The 19,657-nt window shown below is 40.4% G+C and overlaps 1 protein-coding gene and 1 pseudogene across 4 annotated transcripts in view; one reads left to right on the forward strand and one right to left on the reverse strand.

The window, feature by feature from the left end:
* The first annotated feature begins 8 nt into the window (after positions 1–8).
* Positions 9–16,019, forward strand: LOC307186091 (annotated as a pseudogene). The gene is made up of 2 exons: positions 9–65; positions 15,846–16,019. The product of its transcript is annotated as an uncharacterized misc_RNA (transcript).
* Positions 12,081–19,657, reverse strand: part of NAA15 (N-alpha-acetyltransferase 15, NatA auxiliary subunit) — a 79,842-nt gene continuing 72,265 nt past the window's right edge. For all 3 annotated transcript variants that reach the window (XM_079919623.1, XM_079919622.1, XM_079919621.1), the window contains exon 20: positions 12,081–19,003. In XM_079919623.1, coding sequence (XP_079775749.1) covers positions 18,803–19,003 — 201 coding nt within the window. In that variant the 3' untranslated portion in view covers positions 12,081–18,802. The remainder of the gene's footprint in view (positions 19,004–19,657) is intronic.

Raw genomic sequence — 19,657 nt, forward strand, 5'->3', positions numbered from 1 at the left:
TGGGCTGACACCTGGGAAAGACACTGTACAGCAACACAAGTGGCCCTTTCTTTTTTCTTTCAAAGGTAATATTTTCAGTAAGCCACCAGTGTGGTCCTCTTGACCACACAAAAAGCTAACCCTGAGATTTTCATGAGCAACAATGAAAGAGCACAAAAGGCACAATATTAATGTAGATTCATGTCAGACTCTTTTAGTCAGAAAGGTTCATTTAAATGTTTAAAAAAATAAAAGTCCCAAGGCTTCATGATCATTTCCTCTTCTAACAGGAGAAAGCTCAAAGTTGTTTTCTCCAGAGCATCGCTAGGGGGATATTACTCAACACTAAAAGGGAATTAACCACCGATACATGCAACAACACAGATGGTTCACAAAACAGTTATGCTGAGTGAAAGAACCAGATTAAAAAAGTAAATACTGTATGATGATCTCTTTTGTATAAAAGTCTAGAAAATGCAAACTAAGTTATAGATAAAGAAAGCCGAGGCTGGGGGCTGAGAAGGGTAGCAGGGAAGGGTGACAGAAGGGCCTGAGAAAACCTTCTGGGGTAATGGATGTATGTTTATTACTTTGTGGTGATGATTTCATGGGTGTGTGCATATGTCAGTTGTACATTTTAAATATGAGTATTGGTGGCGCAGTGGTTGAGGGTCCGCCTGCCGATGCAGGGGACACGGGTGCGTGCCCCGGTCCGGGAAGATCCCACATGCCGCGGAGCGGGTGGGCCCGGGAGCCATGGCCGCTGAGCCTGCGCGTCCAGAGCCTGTGCTCCGCAACGGGAGAGGCCACAGCAGTGAGAGGCCCGCGTACCGCAAAAAAAAAAAAAAAAAAAAATGAGTTTACTGTTTACTGTATGTAAACTATACCTCAATAAAACTGTTTTTAAAAGACACGCTTCCATTTGAGGACCACCAACTTCATCTTTATACCATTTTATGTCAAATCTGAGTAAAAGATTAGTGTAACATTTTAATGAGATCTGTGTGTGTGTGTCTTAATTTCTGAACCAGATAAGATAATCATGATGAAAAAGACAAAAGCACTTGTATGATTAGGTATAAACTATCATAGTTAAATGATGAAGTAAGATGGTCTCTACGATATTTTATTTCTATAGACTGAAATTGCTCAACTTTAATAGGGAATAAATACTAAGGAATATTTAAATTCAGGATATAAGTAGATAATGGAATAAACAGTCCTGTTACTACCTCATGCAATAATGTAAAAACAGACCATTCATTGACAGAGAAAATTTAACTTTAATCAACTTCTCCACTTAGAGGTAGGAACAACATTGCCATCTAGTTGTTGGATACTGAGTATATTGTTGACATACTCTTGACAGTGTTCAATTTCTCTTGTATGTAGCTACTCAAGGAACATACAGAAGGCCCCAACCAATTAAATCACCTTCCTAAGGGTGTGACTGTGACTGCCACAGTGTGGTTACACTGCCACCGTAAGTACAGGGCAGGCGGCCGTGTATTCTCTGACTCCTTCATGCTCGAGGCTCTTCTGTGTGATACACACACACACCCCAAGCAAAACAACCAACTTGATCCCTGCCCTGAGATTAGTCTAGTCAGGGACACCAACAACTAGGCGTTTCAGTACGATGCAGTGGGCGCCAGGAGAGCAGAAGTACAGGCATAGCCTGTCCCACCTTGCTTCGCTCTATTGCTCTCTGCAGAAATTATGTTTACAAATTGAAGGCTTGTGGCAACCCTGCGTCGAGCGAGCTAGTCTGTCGGCACCATTTTCTCGACAGCATTTGCTCACTTCATGTCTGTGTCACATTTTGGCAATTCTCCCAATATTTCAAACTTTTTCATTATTATTATATTTGTTATGCTGACATGTGATCCGTGATCTTTGACGTTACTATTGCAAAAAGATTATGACTTGCTGAAGGCTCAGATAATGGTTAGCATATTTTAGCTATATTTTAAAATTAAGATATATATTGTTTTTTTAGACATAATGCTATTTATTGTACACTTAATAGACTTCAGTATAGTGTAAACATAACTATTACACGCACTGGGAAGCCAAAAAGTTTGTGTGACTTGCTTTATTGTGATACTTGCTTTACTGTGATACTTTATTGCGGTGGTCTGGAAGTGACCTGCAGTAGCTCGGAGGTGTGCCCGTACAGAAACTGTGTCAGCTCAGAAGAGCACCAGGGGGCAGTTGGGGGTTTCGGGGCCACAGGTGGGAAGAAGTTTATCTAAAATGAAAGCAATGAGTAAGAGAAGAAAAGTGATGAAATACTGAGGTTTAGAGAGGTCAGGAAGATGAGACTCCGCAGTGGCCTGTGAACTATTTTATTCTAGAAGCAACAGGAAGCTGTTGAAGGATTCTAAGCCAAGGAATTAGATTTGTAATTTAGAAATAATATTCTGGCTGCAGTATGGAGAACAGATTAGTTTAGGCAAGATACGATGCTACTAACGAATGAAGAAAGCTAATGATGAAGACAGACGTGCACACAGAATGGAAGGATGATGAGCAGAGAAAACTGAGAAGCCTTCTCACTCGACCTCAAGCTGGCAGAACTCACTGCTGCTCCCTCGGGCTCCCACTCTTTCTCACCTCTGCATCTATCAAGGCACCCCTCATTTGTCACTGAACATATTTATCTTTGTTTCTCCTTCTACTAAGCTGTAAGGATCTTTCAGGCAAGAATCACGTCATATTCATCACTGAATTCCCAGAACCTAGCACAGAGCCTGGCAGATAGTCCTCAGTAAGACTTTGATATGAGTCCATGCTTTTTCCACTCTATCATACTCCCTCCAAAAGACTGGTGAATGAAATCTTTCTCAAAAGCAGGAAAAAAGGGATTACATCTCATGTAAAGCACAGATAATGACCCTTATACTAAAGAGGGTGCAGTCCATAGAGAAAGTCCTTGGGTTCTGTCCTCTGGGATGTCTGCTGCATGCCTACCAGAGCGTGGCAAATCCACGGCTGCTTGTTTTAAACCATAAGGAAGTCCAGCAGAGACCAGGCCAAATACTACCACGCGCAGCCTTCTGCACAGTAGCCCCCGCAAGGATCCAGCAATAACCACCCCACCATGGATCTAGACACACTCCTACAGAGACAAGGCTCAACACTGCTGGGACCCTCGGTTAACCAGGGTCAAAGCAACTAGACAGAAAGCTGAGAAACTATAGTTCCATCCAAGTAGTTGTCATTCCTGGTCCCTGCTCAGAAGGCAGACTCCTCAGCCATCCATCAGCTTCCTCTCACTTCTTGTCTCCAGCTCCAAACTGCTGTGTACCTGACAGCACACCCTCTTGACCCCTCATCTCTACTTTTCCCACAAAAATCCTCCCTTAGCCCCTTCCAGTGTGGGCCTTGGCCACCTATTCCACTATAAACAAACTCACCGATACATGTACAGCTTTTCTGATGAATGTCCTTGACTCCTTTCTCAAAGATACTACTTCCTTTGCAGTTTCCTCAAACTGCATGTACCACGAGGCTCAGAATAGGTATTACCCTTTTTTGTCCTGTAGCCTCGTCTAAAGCACTTCACTCTCCTGTAAAAACTTTCATTCCTTTGAGGTTTATTCCATCCGATTTTGTCACCCTTTACCTTGCTTTGTCCCTAACAGCCATTTATCTCCAGATCATTCTCCACAGTAACATTATACCTGGAGCATTTTATTCCTTTAAACCCCAATTCATTTCATCACTTCCTAGGCGATTTCAATATTCGTGTGGATGGTCTGTTAAACACCCAAGCCTCGCAGTTCCAGGGCCACTGCCACACTCTCTGCTTTATTATGGAGTAGTTCTGAGCGATTTCAATACCCTTATCCTTCCATCCACAGACAGCATCCTCAGTATGCCTGATGCCACAATCGCATCAAGACCTTCATTCCTAAAAAAAAAAAAAAAAAAAAAAAAAAAAAGACCTTCATTCCTGTGATGCTGCCTTTTCTTCCAGTTTATTCTTGGTCCCATGTCTTTCCATATCTGGCCTGGATCTCTTAATTGGTCATATGGCCTCTTCTCTCACCAGTGCTTTCAATCCCCCTCCATGTTTTTCCTTCCCTGGTGTCTCTCTTCCAACACACATGTCTAGAACAGTGTCATATTCTGCCAGGCACCAACGCCTCAACCTCCTTCCCTTCATCCTCGTCTTTCTCCTTCATCCGTCGTCATCCAGCTCACGATTCTGGGTCAGTCCTGTCATATGCCTGGTTCTATAAGCCATTCAGCTGAGGTACTAGAAGCAATCATAAAAACCACTACGCTTTCATGATTTCCAAACTCAATTCAGTGGTTAACACTGTTCATTAATGCTTTTTTCTTTAGTCGGCTGAATATTCCAAACTCCCTCCATTCTCTCTTCAAATCCCTCCCAAACCAACCTTTTACCCCTCCTCCTTCACAAACAGCATACTTTCCACTTCACAAAAAATATTGAGACCATCTAGTACAAACCTCTTCTCTCACAGCTATAAATTTGCTTACACCATTCTCTCACTTCCTTTTTGTTTCCAAGAAAGGGTGTCTTTTTCAAGGCCTACGTCCTTTGGGACCTAACTCCATCAATTTTCTCCCTCCTCTACAAGTTCCTTTCCTTCTAATTATAATCATGCTCAAATCTCTCAACTATCATGACCCTTCTTTTTACCCCTTTATCTTCTTGTTGTTTCTGCCCTCCGTCTTCCCTTTCTATCTCATTCAAAGGTTTCTGACAGAGCGGCCTCTCCTGAAGCCTGTATGTCCTCACCTCCACGCACTGCTCACCTCAGTTCCCTGGCTTCAATTCCCACTTAGCAGAATCCAGTTCTGCTAAGTTTATGAAGGACTTCCTAACTGCAAGATCTAATAAAAACTAGTATTTGTGAGTTTATGATAGTTTTCACTAATGGTAATGTTTTCCCCCCACTGCACTCAGGAAGAGTCACTCTTTGGCCTGAAGTATAATATTGTAGTTGGGGTGAAAGGTAAGGTACAGAATAGACCCTGTTATCTTGGGTTTTAATTATAATACTTTAGCAAGACAGCCTGGCAATCTCTAATAATCAATACGTCTATAACATACAGCTCTTGGCCACATTACCACGGGCATCTTAGCCACTGGAGTGGTCTCTTTTGCAAAACACTGCATTTCACTTAAGGGATAAAGGATGGTAGTTTCCAATTCACAGAACTGGTAAATGATCTTATGACACTTACCTTCACCATCTTAAAAATCCACTTCCCCATTGTAAAAGGAAATCCAAACACCAGCATAACAGAAGGTTATAGGGAAAAAAAGATAAGTTTGAAACATAAAACAGTGTTATATATATCAAAAAGGGTAAACAAATACTGTGTAAAAATGCATAGTTTAGAAAATACTCATTTTTTAAAAATTTCAACAATTCTTTCTTCTAAGGCAGTTCTAAACAGCACAAGGCATTTAACTTCAGTAATAGCTCTTTAAGCAAATGTATGTGGTCCAGGAACATAGCATAGTTTAGTTTGTCTTGAAACGAAAACCTGGGCTCAAGTTCCTGCTCTAACATCTAGTTTTGTGAACTTGAACTTCCAGCTGATAAGGCAAGAAGGAACACAGGGAAAGATGTACACGGGTCCTTTGACCCAGCTCTCCACTACTAGCTGGGCACCTTTTAGCAAGTCATGTAACATACCTCCTTCTGTAAAGGAAGGATAATAGTACCTACATATAAACACTTTGGAAATTACAAAGGGCAATAACGTTTTAGATATTATTTGAGCCTCCTTTCTTCCTGAAAAATTATGTTACACATCATGGTAACCCTTCCTCCTACTTTTCTCATCACTCTTGATAAATCAGTAAAAGTACCCTTAACCTTCTGGGAGAGTATAGAAACCAAAGAAGCATTTGTTTCAATTGTTGACTTTTCCCCTACTTTCTGAGTGAGTTATAGTATTATCTTAGTATTAGTCTATTTTTGTCCACCCATTTTTTCAATGGGGAATAAAAAAATTGTTGTTGTTGTTTTTTAACTTTGTACAAAGTATCCCACATAGACCCCAAATCAACAAAAACACCTAATGTTAACATTTTGCCATATTTATCTCAAACATGTTTTTTAAGAAATAAAAACTAGATCCCCTATGTGGCTCTCCCTCCTTTCAAGAGAACCACTGTCCAGAATTCAGGACAGTGGTTCTGGACAGTTTATAATTCCCAAACCTATTTTTAAACTTTTACTTTATGTGAATACATCCATAAATGATACTTAGTCTTATCTCACTTAAAAATTTTACATATAAGAAACATAATACAATGCCATTTAACTTTTTTGATCATTACTGTTTTAGAGCAATCCTTGATTCACCTAATGCTAGCTTATTTGTATTAACTGTACAGCATTTCATTAAATGAATGTAGTCAAATTTGTTTATGTTACATTTTATTTCCAAATTTCATTATTATAAACAATACTGTGATGAACATTCTTGCACGTCTCTCTGGCAAATGCGTGGGAATGTTTATAGGGCATATGTGTGTGTGTGTGTGTGTGTATATATATACATATATATACACACACACACACACATATACACAGACACACATATATGTATATACACACAGGTATATATAGATATATATAGATATCCTAGAGGAATTGCTGGTTTACACACGTTTTGTTTTTGTTTTTGTGGTACCCGGGCCTCTCACTGTTGTGGCCTCTCCCGTTGCGGCGCACAGGCCCCGGATGCGCAGGCTCAGCGGCCATGGCTCACGGGCCCAGCCGCTCCGCGGCACGTGGGATCTTCCCGGACCGGGGCACGAACCCGTGTCCCCTGCATTGGCAGGCGGACTCTCAACCACTGCGCCACCAGGAAAGCCCCACACGTTTGATTTTAGTAAATAAATATTGCCAATTGCCCTCATAATGATTATACCAATTTATACTCCCAAAGACAGTACACCTGAGAGTTCCTGTGCTGTTTTTCAACATCTCTGCCAGCATTGACATTCAGACTTCTAAAATGTTACCGACTAGATGGATGTGAATGATCACATCTTGATTTTGAACCTTTGGACCCCAATACTTAAAAAATTTTGACTCTTCAGCACTATTATCTTCTACATCTCCTAGCTTTCTGACGACTACTTCTTGGTCTCTTTGGCTAGCTTCTCTTTCTCAACCCCCTTTTCTCTCAGTATTTGTAAGTCATCTTTTTTTTTTTTTTAAACATCTTTATTGGAGTACAACTGCTTTACAATGGTGTGTCAGTTTCTGCTTTATAACAAAGTGAATCAGTTATGCATATACATATGCCCCCATATCTCTTCCCTCTTGCATCTCCCTCCCTCCCACTCTCCCTGTTCCACCCCTCTAGGTGGTCACAAAGCACCGAGCTGATCTCCCTGTGCTATGCGGCTGCTTCCCACTAGTTATCTATTTTACATTTGGTAGTGTATATATGTCCATCCCACTCTCTCACTTTGTCCCAGCTTACCCTTCCCCCTCCCCGTATCCTCAAGTCCATTCTCTAGTAGGTCTGCATCTTTATTCCTGTCTTACCCCTAGGTTCTTCTGACCACTTTTTTTTTTTAGATTCCATATATATGTGTTAGCATATGGTATTTGTTTTTCTCTTTCTGACTTACTTCACTCTGTATGACAGTCTCTTGGTCCATCCACCTCACTATAAATAACTCAATTGCGTTTCTTTTTATGGCTGAGTAATATTCCATTGTATATATGTGCCACATCTTCTTTATCCATTCATCTGTCGATGGACACTTAGGTTGCTTCCATGTCCTGGTTATTGTAAATAAAGTTGCAATGAGCATTGTGGTACATGACTCTCTTTGAATTATGGTTTTCTCAGGGTATATGCCCGGTAGTGGGATTGCTGGGTCGTATGGTTGTTCTATTGTTAGTTTTTTAAGGAACCTCCATACTGTTTTCCATAGTGGCTGTATCTCTTTACATTCCCACTAACAGTGCAAGAGGGTTCCCTTTTCTCCACACCCTCTCCAGCATTTACTGTTTGTAGATATTTTTGATGATGGCCATTCTGACTGCTGTGAGGTGATACCTCACTGTTGTTTTGATTTGCATTTCTCTAATGATTACTGATGTTGAGCACACTTTCATGTGTTTGTTGGCAATATGTGTATCTCCTTTGGAGAACTGTCTATTGAGGTCTTCTGCCCATTTTTGGATTGGGCTGTTTTTGTGATCTTGAGATGCATGAGCTGCTTGTAAATTTTGGAGGTTAATCCTTTGTAAGTTGCTTCATTTGCAACTATGTTCTCCCATTCTGAGGGTTGTCTTTTCATCTTGTTTATGGTTTCCTTTGCTGTGCAAAAGCTTTTAAGTTTCATTAGGTCCCATTTGTTTATTTTTTATTTCCATTTCTCTAGGAGGTGGGTCAAAAAGAATCTTGCTGTGATTTATGTCAGAGTGTTTTGCCTATGTTTTCCTCTAAGAGTTTTACAGTGTCTGGTCTTACATTTAGCTCTTTAATCCATTTGGAGTTTATTTTTGTGTATGGTGTTAGGGAGTGTTCTAATTTTATTCTTCTACATGTAGCTGTCCAGTTTTCCCAGCACCATTTACTGAAGAGGCTGTCTTTTCTCCATTGTATATTCTTGCCTCCTTTATCAAAAATAAGGTGACCATATGTGCGTGGGTTTATCTCTGGGCTTTCTATCCTGCTCCACCGATCTATTTTTCTGTTTTTGTGCCAGTACCACACTGTCTTGATTACTGTAGCTTTGTAGTATAGTCTGAAGTCCAGTAGCCTGATTCCTCCAGCTCCGTTTTTCTTTCTCAAGATTGCTTTGGCTATTCGGGGTCTTTTGTGTTTCCATACAAACTGTGAAATTTTTTGTTCTAGTTCTGTGAAAAATGCCATTGGTAGTTTGATAGGGATAGCACTGAATCTGTAGATTGCTTTGGCTAGTACAGTCATTTTCACAATGTTGATTCTTCCAATCCAAGAACATGGTATCTCTCTCCATCTGTCTGTATGATCTTTAATTTCTTTCATCAGTGTCATAGTTTTCTGCATACAGGTCTTTTGTCTCCTCAGGTGGGTTTATTCCTACTTTTTTTTGTTTGTTTGTTTAACATCTTTATTGAAGAATAATTGCTTTACAATGGTGTGTTAGTTTCTGCTTTATAACAAAGTGAATCAGCTATACATACACATATATCCCCATATCTCCTCCCTCTTGCATCTCCCTCCCATCCTCCCTATCCCACCTCTCTAGGTGGTCACAAAGCACCGAGCTGATCTCCCTGTGCTATGTGACTGCTTCCCATTAGCTATCTATTTTACATTTGGTAGTGTACATATAAGTCCATGACACCCTCTCACTTCGTCCCAGCATACCCTTCCCCCTCCCCATGTCCTCAAGTCCATTCTCTAGTAGGTCTGTGTCTATTCCTGTCCTGCCCCTAGGTTCTTCAGAACCATTTTTTATTTTTAGATTCCATATATATGTGTTAGCATATGGTATTTGTTTTTCTCTTTCTGACTTACCTCACTCTGTCACAGCTCACTCTTTTAAGTCACCTCCCTTCTGAGTTTCAGACCTATATACCTAGCTGCCTATTACACATCTTATGGGAAACATGCCTAAAATTCATGTCTGAAAAGACCTCCTTTCCCCTCAATTTCTTCTTCCTAATACTTGACTGTGTTTAATGATACTGTTAAAGACAATGTTGCATGCCAAAACCCTGGGCATCACTGCTAGCTTTTACTTCTCCATGCACCGCTCTCTTCCCTCCAACATAGCCAGCTGATTGAGGTCCTACCTCTTCACATCTCTTGTATCCTTGGCTCTCTTCATAATGAGCTGTTGTTGCCCTTACTGCTTCTTACCAGACGTTATATTGATCAGAAGCAAGCACTTTGTTAGACATACCTGGGCTTGAACGAGGATTTTTAATCACTTACAAGCTATGTGACCACAGGAAAATTATGATCCTCAAGTCTTCTGTTAAGTGGGAACGACACCCACCTCATCATGGTTTTTTTCAAGGATTAAATGAGCTAATGGGTACAAAATGCTTACTACACTGCCTGGCATATAGTAAGAACTCAGTGAGTTCTTACAGCTGCTATTCACTAGCTCAGCTTGAGTCTTCTGATGAGCTGTTGTGCCTCCAATATTGCTCCCCATTCCCACCATCACAGTGCTAGCAGAATTCTCTCAAATACTTATCATCCTTCCCTAATTCTTCAATAACTGACCTTTGCTTACACAAAGCCAAATCCAGTCTTTTAGTAAGTCATCTAAGTCTCTCTTTAATCTCAGCCCCAGGCTCATTTCCCAGATTCTGTCAGGATATTTTATATACAGTTCCTGAATACATTATCTTGTTTCATGTATCTGTACCTTTAGGCACATTCTATCTTTTGTCTGTATAGGAAATTCATCTTTATCTTTCCAAACCCAAGGAACATCCTCTGTTAAGCTTTTCCTAGTCCATACAAACAGAAATCAGTACTGACTCTGAGGGATTTATATATTGCTGCTGCAATCATTTCTTGATTTGCTTGTCTCCTTCACTAGCCTAAGAAATCTCTGAGAGCAAAGACTATGTCATATAGTCATATATGTCATATATCCCCAGTATGAAGCATAGTTCCTGGAGCTGGTAGGCATTCACTAACTACTGAATGGATGGAAGGAAGGACACTGGGACTGGCCTTATTTCATATCTTCTAAATAATTTTAAACAGCAGCATCAAGAAATCTGCCAAGTTCACTAAAGTTTTCATGAATGTCAAAATGATGGAGGTCATTTTCTCTACTGTGTGAAAAGGCAGAATATGTAAAGTGCTAGTACATGTAAAGTAAAACACCAGTGGGGGGAAAAAAAGCAAAACTTGAGCTGTTAGTATCTAGGAAAAGATTATAAACTATTTCCTGAGTGTGCTGGCCCAATGTACTACAAGAGACAAAGATATTCAAGTAGAACACTGACAAGTAAACAACAGTGTTTTGCAATATTTATTGTTTTACTAATATTTATAATGAATGCTTACTATGTGTCAGGCTTTGTGGTAATCACTTTAGATACAGTATGTTACTTAATCCTTCCAACAACTATATGAAGTAGAAATTCTTAGTATCTTGCCTAAGGTACCTGAGCCAGGATTTAAACTTAGTTCTGTCTGGGAGTTCCCTGGTGGCGCAGTGGTCAAGAATCCACCTGCCAATGCAGGAGACACGGGTTCCAGCCCTGGTCTGGGAAGATCCCACATGCCGCGGGGCAACTAAACCTGTGCGCCACAACTACTGAGCCTGTGCTCTAGAGCCCGCGAGCCACAACTACTGAGCCCACCTGCCTAGAGCCCATGCTCCGCAACAAGAGAAGCCACCGTGATGAGAAGCCCGCGTACCGCAACGAAGAGTAGCCCCCGCTCGCTGCAACTAGAGAAAGCCCGCACGCACAGCAACGAAGACCCAACGCAGCCAAATATAAATTAATTAATTAATCAAAAAAAAAAACACCCACTTAGTTCTTTCTGATCTAAAAGCTTGTTTTAACTATATTATACTATTGTTGGACCAAGCCACAAGGTGTTTATGCCAGAAATTTGACATTTAGTCACAAGGATCAGAGAAAAGTAACTAAACTATAAAGTAAGGCTTCCATGTGAAGAGATTAAAACAATTTGACCTCCCAGTTTGCAAAGGTGAAGGAAAATCATTCATGTCTATAAACTCAAAAATGGCAATGAACAGTATCAACCAGTTTCATTTATCAAAATCTTTAACCTGGGCTTCCCTGGTGGTGCAGAGGTTGAGAGTCTGCCTGCCGATGCAGGGCACACGGGTTCGTGTCCTGGTCCGGGAAGATCCCACATGCCGCAGAGCGGCTGAGCCCGTGAGCCATGGCTGCTGAGCCTGCGCGTCCGGAGCCTGTGCTCCGCAACGGGAGAGGCCACAACAGTGAGAGGCCCGCGTACCGCAAAAAAAAAAAAAAAAAAAAAAAAAAAAATCTTTAACCAGTCAAGAACAAACTAGATAGACTTGAGGGTTGGTCTATAAAACAATTCCTATTTTGTTAAAGAAAAATACTAGACTGGATAAATTTGGGAGATCTATCCAGAATGTCATCTCATAAACTAAGTTGTAATTTGATACATAATTCTGTAGCACGTAAATCTCCTTTCCAGGTTCTATACCAGCAAGCCACATTTTGGTTTGAATTCCGTCTGTCCTGGAATCAGGGTTCCTTTCACATCTGAGATTTGTAATAGCAATTCACTCATTTATAGAAAATGCAGTCCTTTAGGGAGAAAAACCCCATATGTATTTGATTTGAGATTAGGTATGTATATTAGGAGTATATGAATTTTCAGGGAGTATATGAATTTTCAGGGATTAATACCTACCACCTATCCTTATTTAAAAGCCTGCGGGGGCTTCCCTGGTGGCGCAGTGGTTAAGAATCCGCCTGCCAATGCAGGGGACACGGGTTCGAGCCCTGCTCTGGGAAGATCCCACATGCCACGGAGCAACTAAGCCTGTGTGCCACAACTACTGAGCCTGTGCTCTAGAGTCCGCAAGCCACAACTACTGAGCCCACATGCCACAACTACTGAAGCCCGCGTGCCTAGAGCCCGTGCTCTGCAACGAGAAGCCACCGCAATGAGAAGCATGCACACCCGAACGAGTAACCCCTGGTCGCCACAACTAGAGAAAGCCCGCACGCAGCAATGAAGACCCAATGCAGCCAAAAATAAATGATAATAAATAAAATTAAAAAAAAAAAAAAAAAGCCTGCAGGCTCCGTGCTTTGCTTTGGTGCTCATGCATTCAAAACCTCAAGCATCTATGGCAATTACTGCTTCAGTGGAGCCAAGTTACCATGACATCTAACAAAACTATGTAGAGGTGACTTTTTTCTTTGAATACAAGCATCTCATGTAGTAGAGCAGCAGCATGAGGGATCTTTGTTCCCCAAGCAGGGATCGAACCTGTGTCCCCTGCGTTGGGAGCGTGGAGTCTTAACCACTGCACTGCCAGGGAAGTCCCAGCAGCATGATTTAAGCAGGGAAAAAGCATGGACTTTGAAAATAACCTGACAGACCTCTTCACAGAAAGTTCAACTACAAATTCTTCCCTTTAATGTAAGACAGGGGAAAGTTAATCTTTTCGCACTTACATAGTTGCTTGCCCTTTGAGCTTTTTGAGGAAAAAAACAAATACTATAAAATATTTTAAACTTCTTCCTCAAAATAGACAGTATCCCTTAGAATCACTGGGGTAGTCTTGAAAAAAAGAGGTAAGGCAAGAAGAAAGGGAGAGAGGAAGAGAAGCAGGATGGGAGGAAGGGAGAAAGGAAGGGAAGGAAAAGACAAGACCAATATCCAGGCCTGGCTCCAGATAATTTAAATCAGAACTTTGCAGGTGGGCCTGGGCAATGAGGTCTGTGGCTTTTAAACAGTCCTCCTGGGATTCTAATATACAACCAGGATTAAGTTTATGACTTAAAAAGATCCAACTGCCAGTCCTAAGTAGAGAAGATCAACTGTGGACCGCAGCTTTGGTTGTGATGCACACTGGCTATATATAGGTCAAGTGTCTAGAAATAACCCGTGCAGATCCCCACCTAGTGTCTCCGTACTTGTAACGATTAAAAGGCAAGATGCTAGGCTGCAGAAAATAAAGCCTTACAGGTAAGTGGTTTGTGTGTTACCAGTCCCCTTATACAGTTTGAAAGGTGAAAGAAAAACAACGACTGAGTGGCCATCTTCGCAGTTAACTTAATTCCACTGGACATGACTGTTACCTGGGTGGCTGGTTGCTAAAGACATGAAGGATGAGTAGATTCACTGGCCACTCAGGCCACAATGAACAGGCAGCTGCGAAAGCAGAGGATGGCGCTCCGGTCACCTGCTTCCTACAAGGCCAGTCACAACTGTTCCTCTGACAAACTATAGGAAAAAACCAAAAATTAGATGCGAGACATTCATTCAACATAAATAACGGATCTGTGGTATTTTGAGGAAATTCCTGAAGACCAACAGAGAGGGACAAGGGGAAGATAAATGGGAATACTCTACACCAATAGATAAAAAATCTATGAGCCTTTGCAGGTGACCTGAAAGTTAATAGTACTTTATTGCTATTTTCTACAATCTATAGGGCAATATTAATATTCACAGCAAATTTAACAAGGATTTGAATATCTACTATGTACTGTCCTAATCACTGTACCTTTATACTAAAATTACCCAGTGTAAATCCTTTAAGATTTCATACATCACATTAGAAATGGATTTTCATGAGTCTGAACCGAAGCATTAATCATTTAACTTCACAGTGCAATTAGATATTTCTCTAAAATTAAAGCATCCTAGCAGGTCAATGAACAATGCTATGAGATATGGAATGTATCAGCCAACAGTAAGACTACTCGAAGTCAAATAGTTCGACAGATAAGTGGTTAGCTTAGTTATTCACTATTAATTAAGAAACACCAGAGTTTTAGAACACTTTAGAAAATCCAGTATCTAGACCAGTGGTGGTAAGGTATCAGGCACTAGACAATGGATTTGATAAACTTGCGGATCAAAGCAAACAAGTGGCAAGTTTATCAAAGCTCAGTACTAGGAAGCTATGGTAGGTTGGAAAGATTGCCATAGAATGGTATGGAGACAGGCTTTCTGGTTGTTAGACAATGCACAGGCAACTAAATAGAGAAGGCAAATTTAATTATTAGCTGAAAGCAAGCCATGGGATCCAGAATATATTCCAAAAATCTCTTCCCTCCTATGTTGTTTCTAAAATTTATACTTATTGAGGCCCAGATGAAGATTTAGCGACAGTAGACATCTTTATATCACAGATAGGAAATTTCCCATCATGTTTTCATCACCATCAATTTTTTTTTCAGTTAGGAAGAACGGTACCACTTGCATGAAATAATACAGACCCTCAAAATAGACACCAAAAAATGCATATAAAAATGTAAGAACTAAATTACAGTCTTGTTAGATTGCCAAGTGTCAACTTTACTTTTGCTACAAGGAGCCTTGAAACAAAATCCGTATTCTGCCTTTGGCGCTCAGAACCCTACAGGAGCACTGAGGATTAAAATTCCAAGTTTACCTAGAGTTGACAGTTCAGTAAATTCTAATTTAAATAGTACCAATTTTTCTTTCTTCTGGCTATAATCCCAGGATGGCATCGCTTCAGGGGCCAACTGGATAGACCAAGAGGCTGGAACCCTTAGACCCTCCCTCCTACAACACACAGCCTCCCTTCCCTTCTGCCCATTTTTACGTCACCCTAAGAGGGGCGTGTCCTGATGGAGGCAGCCGTGCCAAACAGGCCGCGTGGGTAACCTAGAGTACGCGTGGGTAACCTAGAGTACGCAACAGGTAATCCTCTGGTTATCGGAGTGACAGCACTCTTCTGCAGAGCGTCCTGCACGCTACCAACATCCGCCTCACAGGATGCACACTGAAAGCCGCAAGCGCAGCTCGACAGAGAGTAATAACCTTTTCCAAAAATGCTTTACTGCCACAAGTTGTGAGGTTTCCAACCATCAAAATTGGAACAAAACTTAAGGTTTCAGCCCCGCCACTTCATGGGACTGTTTTTAATGTAGGTTTGGCAGTGGACCCAGCAAAGTTCAGATGACAGCAGAATGGTACCAGGAAACCTTGCCTGTAACCGCAAGAGGCGGAGCACGAGCTAGAAGAGGAAGACCACTTTCCATCTGAAGGATCCGTCTTCCTTTGAATCCTCTTAGTTAAGAGTAACGTCAAAATTTAAGGCTGGTAGTTACTAAGACAAGTATAGACGTATCTGGTAAGAAAATCCAACACTTCACTTTTAAACTTTCCCCAAACAGATGCTACATGTGGCAACTGAAATATTCCTAGAAATGGTGTAGAAGACAGGCTTCCCTGAATTTATCACAACCTACCTGAATCCAGACCACACTTTTCTGGCCTCTTCTTACAATCACAGCTTTCGTTCCACACCCCTAACAGCAATATACCACGGAGTACAAACAACACTGTGAAAAAAAAGGGCTTGATGAAACCCACAGAAAAGCTATTCACTAATGTCGGGACTACTTTTAGTCATGCTATTAGATCACTTTATTCTTGTGCATAATAAATAGATACAGAAAAATGTTGAAAATGTTATGACTCAACTATCTAATTAAAGCTGAGAAAAACTAACCTAGTCAGATTTTAGTTTTTAAATGAGAAATGACAAGAGTAGTAAATATAAAGAAAAACAAAAAGAACTTTACTTCTCCTATGTTAATACAGGTCAAGGGACCCTTTCTTCTCAAAAGGGTTGATAACACCAGTTCTTAGCAATAGACATAAGGCACTTGTTTAGATTACAACATCACTGCATTTTCTTCCCACTTTTTTTTTTTCTAACCCTGTTTTCCCCACAGTATCATTTGGAATAGAGTGAATGAGGCAAATGTGAGATGATCCAGTTGATACTACCCAGAGCAAGATAGTACAGTACAATGTTTTAGGGGTGATGTCTGGACATAAAATGAACCCTTGTCAATGTCCTCTGACACCAGACAATGTATCCACTATCAAGTAAACCTGAAAGAAAATAAAATATTTATTTAATAGTTCCAGTAAAATTGGGTTGGAATACAATATACAGGTTAGGAATTTAGCTCCTCGTGGGTGGCATCTGCATCAGGAGTTCTTAGTACTTATGAATATTCATTCTAAGACAATCTACATCATTTGAACATTGTCAGGACAAATATATGAATTTCATTTCCATATACAGTAGCGTTTAAACATAAGTCACACATACATCCCCTATCACGTGGCTGGTGCCTCCTCCCATGACCTCGCTGGTGGCAGAGGGAACACCAGTGTTCTCCCTCCACCACCACCAAGAACTTCAGTTGCCACTCACAGGAGAAGCTGGAAAAGGTTTTGTTTTGTTTTGCCATCTGTTAAGATGTTCCTGAGACAGGGCCAGTTAATAAAGCATAACAAAGCACTGGAGTTCAGTCTGTACTTGTCTTTACATCACTAAATCGTTAGGCCGGGATGTGGAATGCAGGTCACGTACTATGAAACGCTGAGCTTAGCACACCTGTTCAATCAGTAAAAGGATCAGGTCTCCTGAAAATTCCCTTTAGAATATACTTTCTATAAACTAAAAAGTACCACAAAAGGTCAGTTATATATACAATCGATTCATTTTACTTAATCTCCTTATTTGCTGAGATCCTGCAGATGCAACGAGCGTGTTAAGCCTCTGGCCGTAGTTCTCAGTGTGTAGGGTTAACATTTTAAGGCTCATTTTCTCAATCAAAATAGCAGTTCTCAGTTTTCCTTTCAAATTACTCATTACATTCATAGTACCTGCTGCCATCCTGGCCCTCAATGATATCTTAATGCAGCAACACCACTACACTTGCATTATGTAATTTTTTGACACCAACACTAAGCCCGATCTAAAAAGCTCCCCTCTGCACTAGCCTTACAGCACATTACACTGCCTCAGGCTTGCACCTCTGTTTCCACCTGTGTATTTTCACAGAAGCCCAACACATATTAGTTGAAATATTCACACAACTGTTTTTCAAAACAATTTATTGCATCATATTTGGTACCTTATGTTTGACAACAAAAAGGAAATTACATCTGTAACTGCAGGAAAAAGAAGCTGGTCTGTTATTGAAAAAAAAAAATCTTGGGCCCTTTAAAAATTACAAAGTCTTGGGCTTGCCTGAAACAACTGAGCAAGAAATATATTCTTAGAAATGTAGGGCTTCAAGTATTACAAACCTGTGACACTGTGGAAAAATTCCAGAGGTATCTAAACTGCAGCACTTTTTTTTCTGCATATCGTGAACAAGGCCTGCTGAGGTTTTTAACTGGTAGTCTCTTGATCGGTCATAGAATGGTAGTCAGGAGTTCTGCTCTTTAACTCCGAGCCATGGTAGGTTTTCTTTTTTCACTCTTGGGTGAAAAAGTTCATGCTTGCTAATTAGTTGGTGCCACATCACAGTGCATTTGGTTCTTGCATTACAGTTTTAACAAGTTTGGCCAAAACAATGCTGAAAGGTTTGCATTGTTATTTTAGTTCTTCAAGTTTTAGTTAGAATTGAGATTGTTCCAACTGGTTCCTCCAGTTAAAAACTGTGGTACAAGAACACCAAACTGATCATGTACAGTGAATTTTGGAAACACAACAAGTGTACTGAACACCCTCTAGGTTTCTTATAATTCTGCTTGGTAACTCTCTGTCCCAGCTTCTACAACATCAAGCATCTGTTGCAGGCTTCTCTGTAAATGGCGATTCACACTGCATACTTCCTATGGTCAGAATCAACCTTGTAACAAAATCAGTCAGATGCTAAAGCCCCAACACCTCTTTGTGCTCAGTGAAAGAATCCAGTGCTACAACAGCATTTCTGCTGTCTGAGATATAGTAAAATCTCACAAGACAGATTTAAAGTAATATTTCTGCCACACACCTGCTTTGTTAGCTGTAACAGCCTCCAGATTTTATATAAATTAGTTTAAAAACATGGGTGGGTAGGTAGGAATAGGATAAGGTATCTTTTTTTTAACCCCTCAATTTTAGCAGCTTTTAATTTTTTAAGAAACTGAACCTATATCCTGTAATATGTTAGATATTTTATATATACTTTTCAGCAGGATAAAAAACGTAAAACACTATTTGAAGGCAAGAACATTTACTCTTCTCATTGTGTGTAAGTTAGAGCAATGCAGCAGGTGCGTGACAAAAATATTATACACTAGATATGGTCCAAAGTCATTCCATTTGCTTGTTTAATGATGTTCAAATTTCATTGGCCAGTTCTTCAGTTTCTGCAGAACTATCTCCATTAACTGTGATCTTCATATCCTCTTCATATCCAGGAGGCATGAAAGCCAAAGCGTAAGGGAAAAGCTTATGACAATTTGCTCTGTAAACTTCAGCAGCTTCTTTACAGTCTCCTAGGCTACCAGCACACAAGGCTTCTAATACCTCCATACATGTCTAAAGAAAGAAAAAAGGTCATGTTATAACTCGTCAAAAAAAAAAAAAAGAGATTTTACTGTGAACTTATGAGACATTTCATTATCAAAAGATTTCCAAAATAAGAGGCGAATGTACATATTTAAGATACACAAAAGCATTTACTCCCGCTCTGCCTTCCATTAGAATTAGTTTCTTCAGAACTGCAGGGTTTATACGAAAGGATGGCTGTTTAAACAGGGCCAGGACTAAGGTGGGACAAGCAAGGTGAGTGGGGTGCTACATCTAAAGACACTCACTCTCAGCAGGTAAGCGCTGGCAACCTTGCCTCAGCCTACCTGGCTCTGTGTATAAATGTTGACATTGACATGCCACTAGCAATTACTTTAAACTTTTCAGAGGCTTAGAGCCAGCTGGCAAAATCAAACATTGTTTTTCAACCCTGTATTCAAATTAAAGAGAACCGTAAGGTATGTCCAATGACGAAGCAGGGAAGAGAGTCTCAGAAACACAAAGGGTATGTATGCAAGAAAAATTTGTTCATGAAAACTGATAATTCTTTCAACCAAACCCTTACGTAGGTCTGCTTATATTTTTAAATGATTCATGTTGACTTGCATTTCTCATGTTTTCTTCCTTTACCTTTTCACTTGGAAAATACTACAGTTTCTGGAT

The sequence above is a fragment of the Stenella coeruleoalba genome (genome assembly GCF_951394435.1).
Source record: "Stenella coeruleoalba genome assembly, chromosome: 4".
In the NCBI taxonomy this organism is placed as follows: Eukaryota; Metazoa; Chordata; class Mammalia; order Artiodactyla; family Delphinidae; genus Stenella; species Stenella coeruleoalba.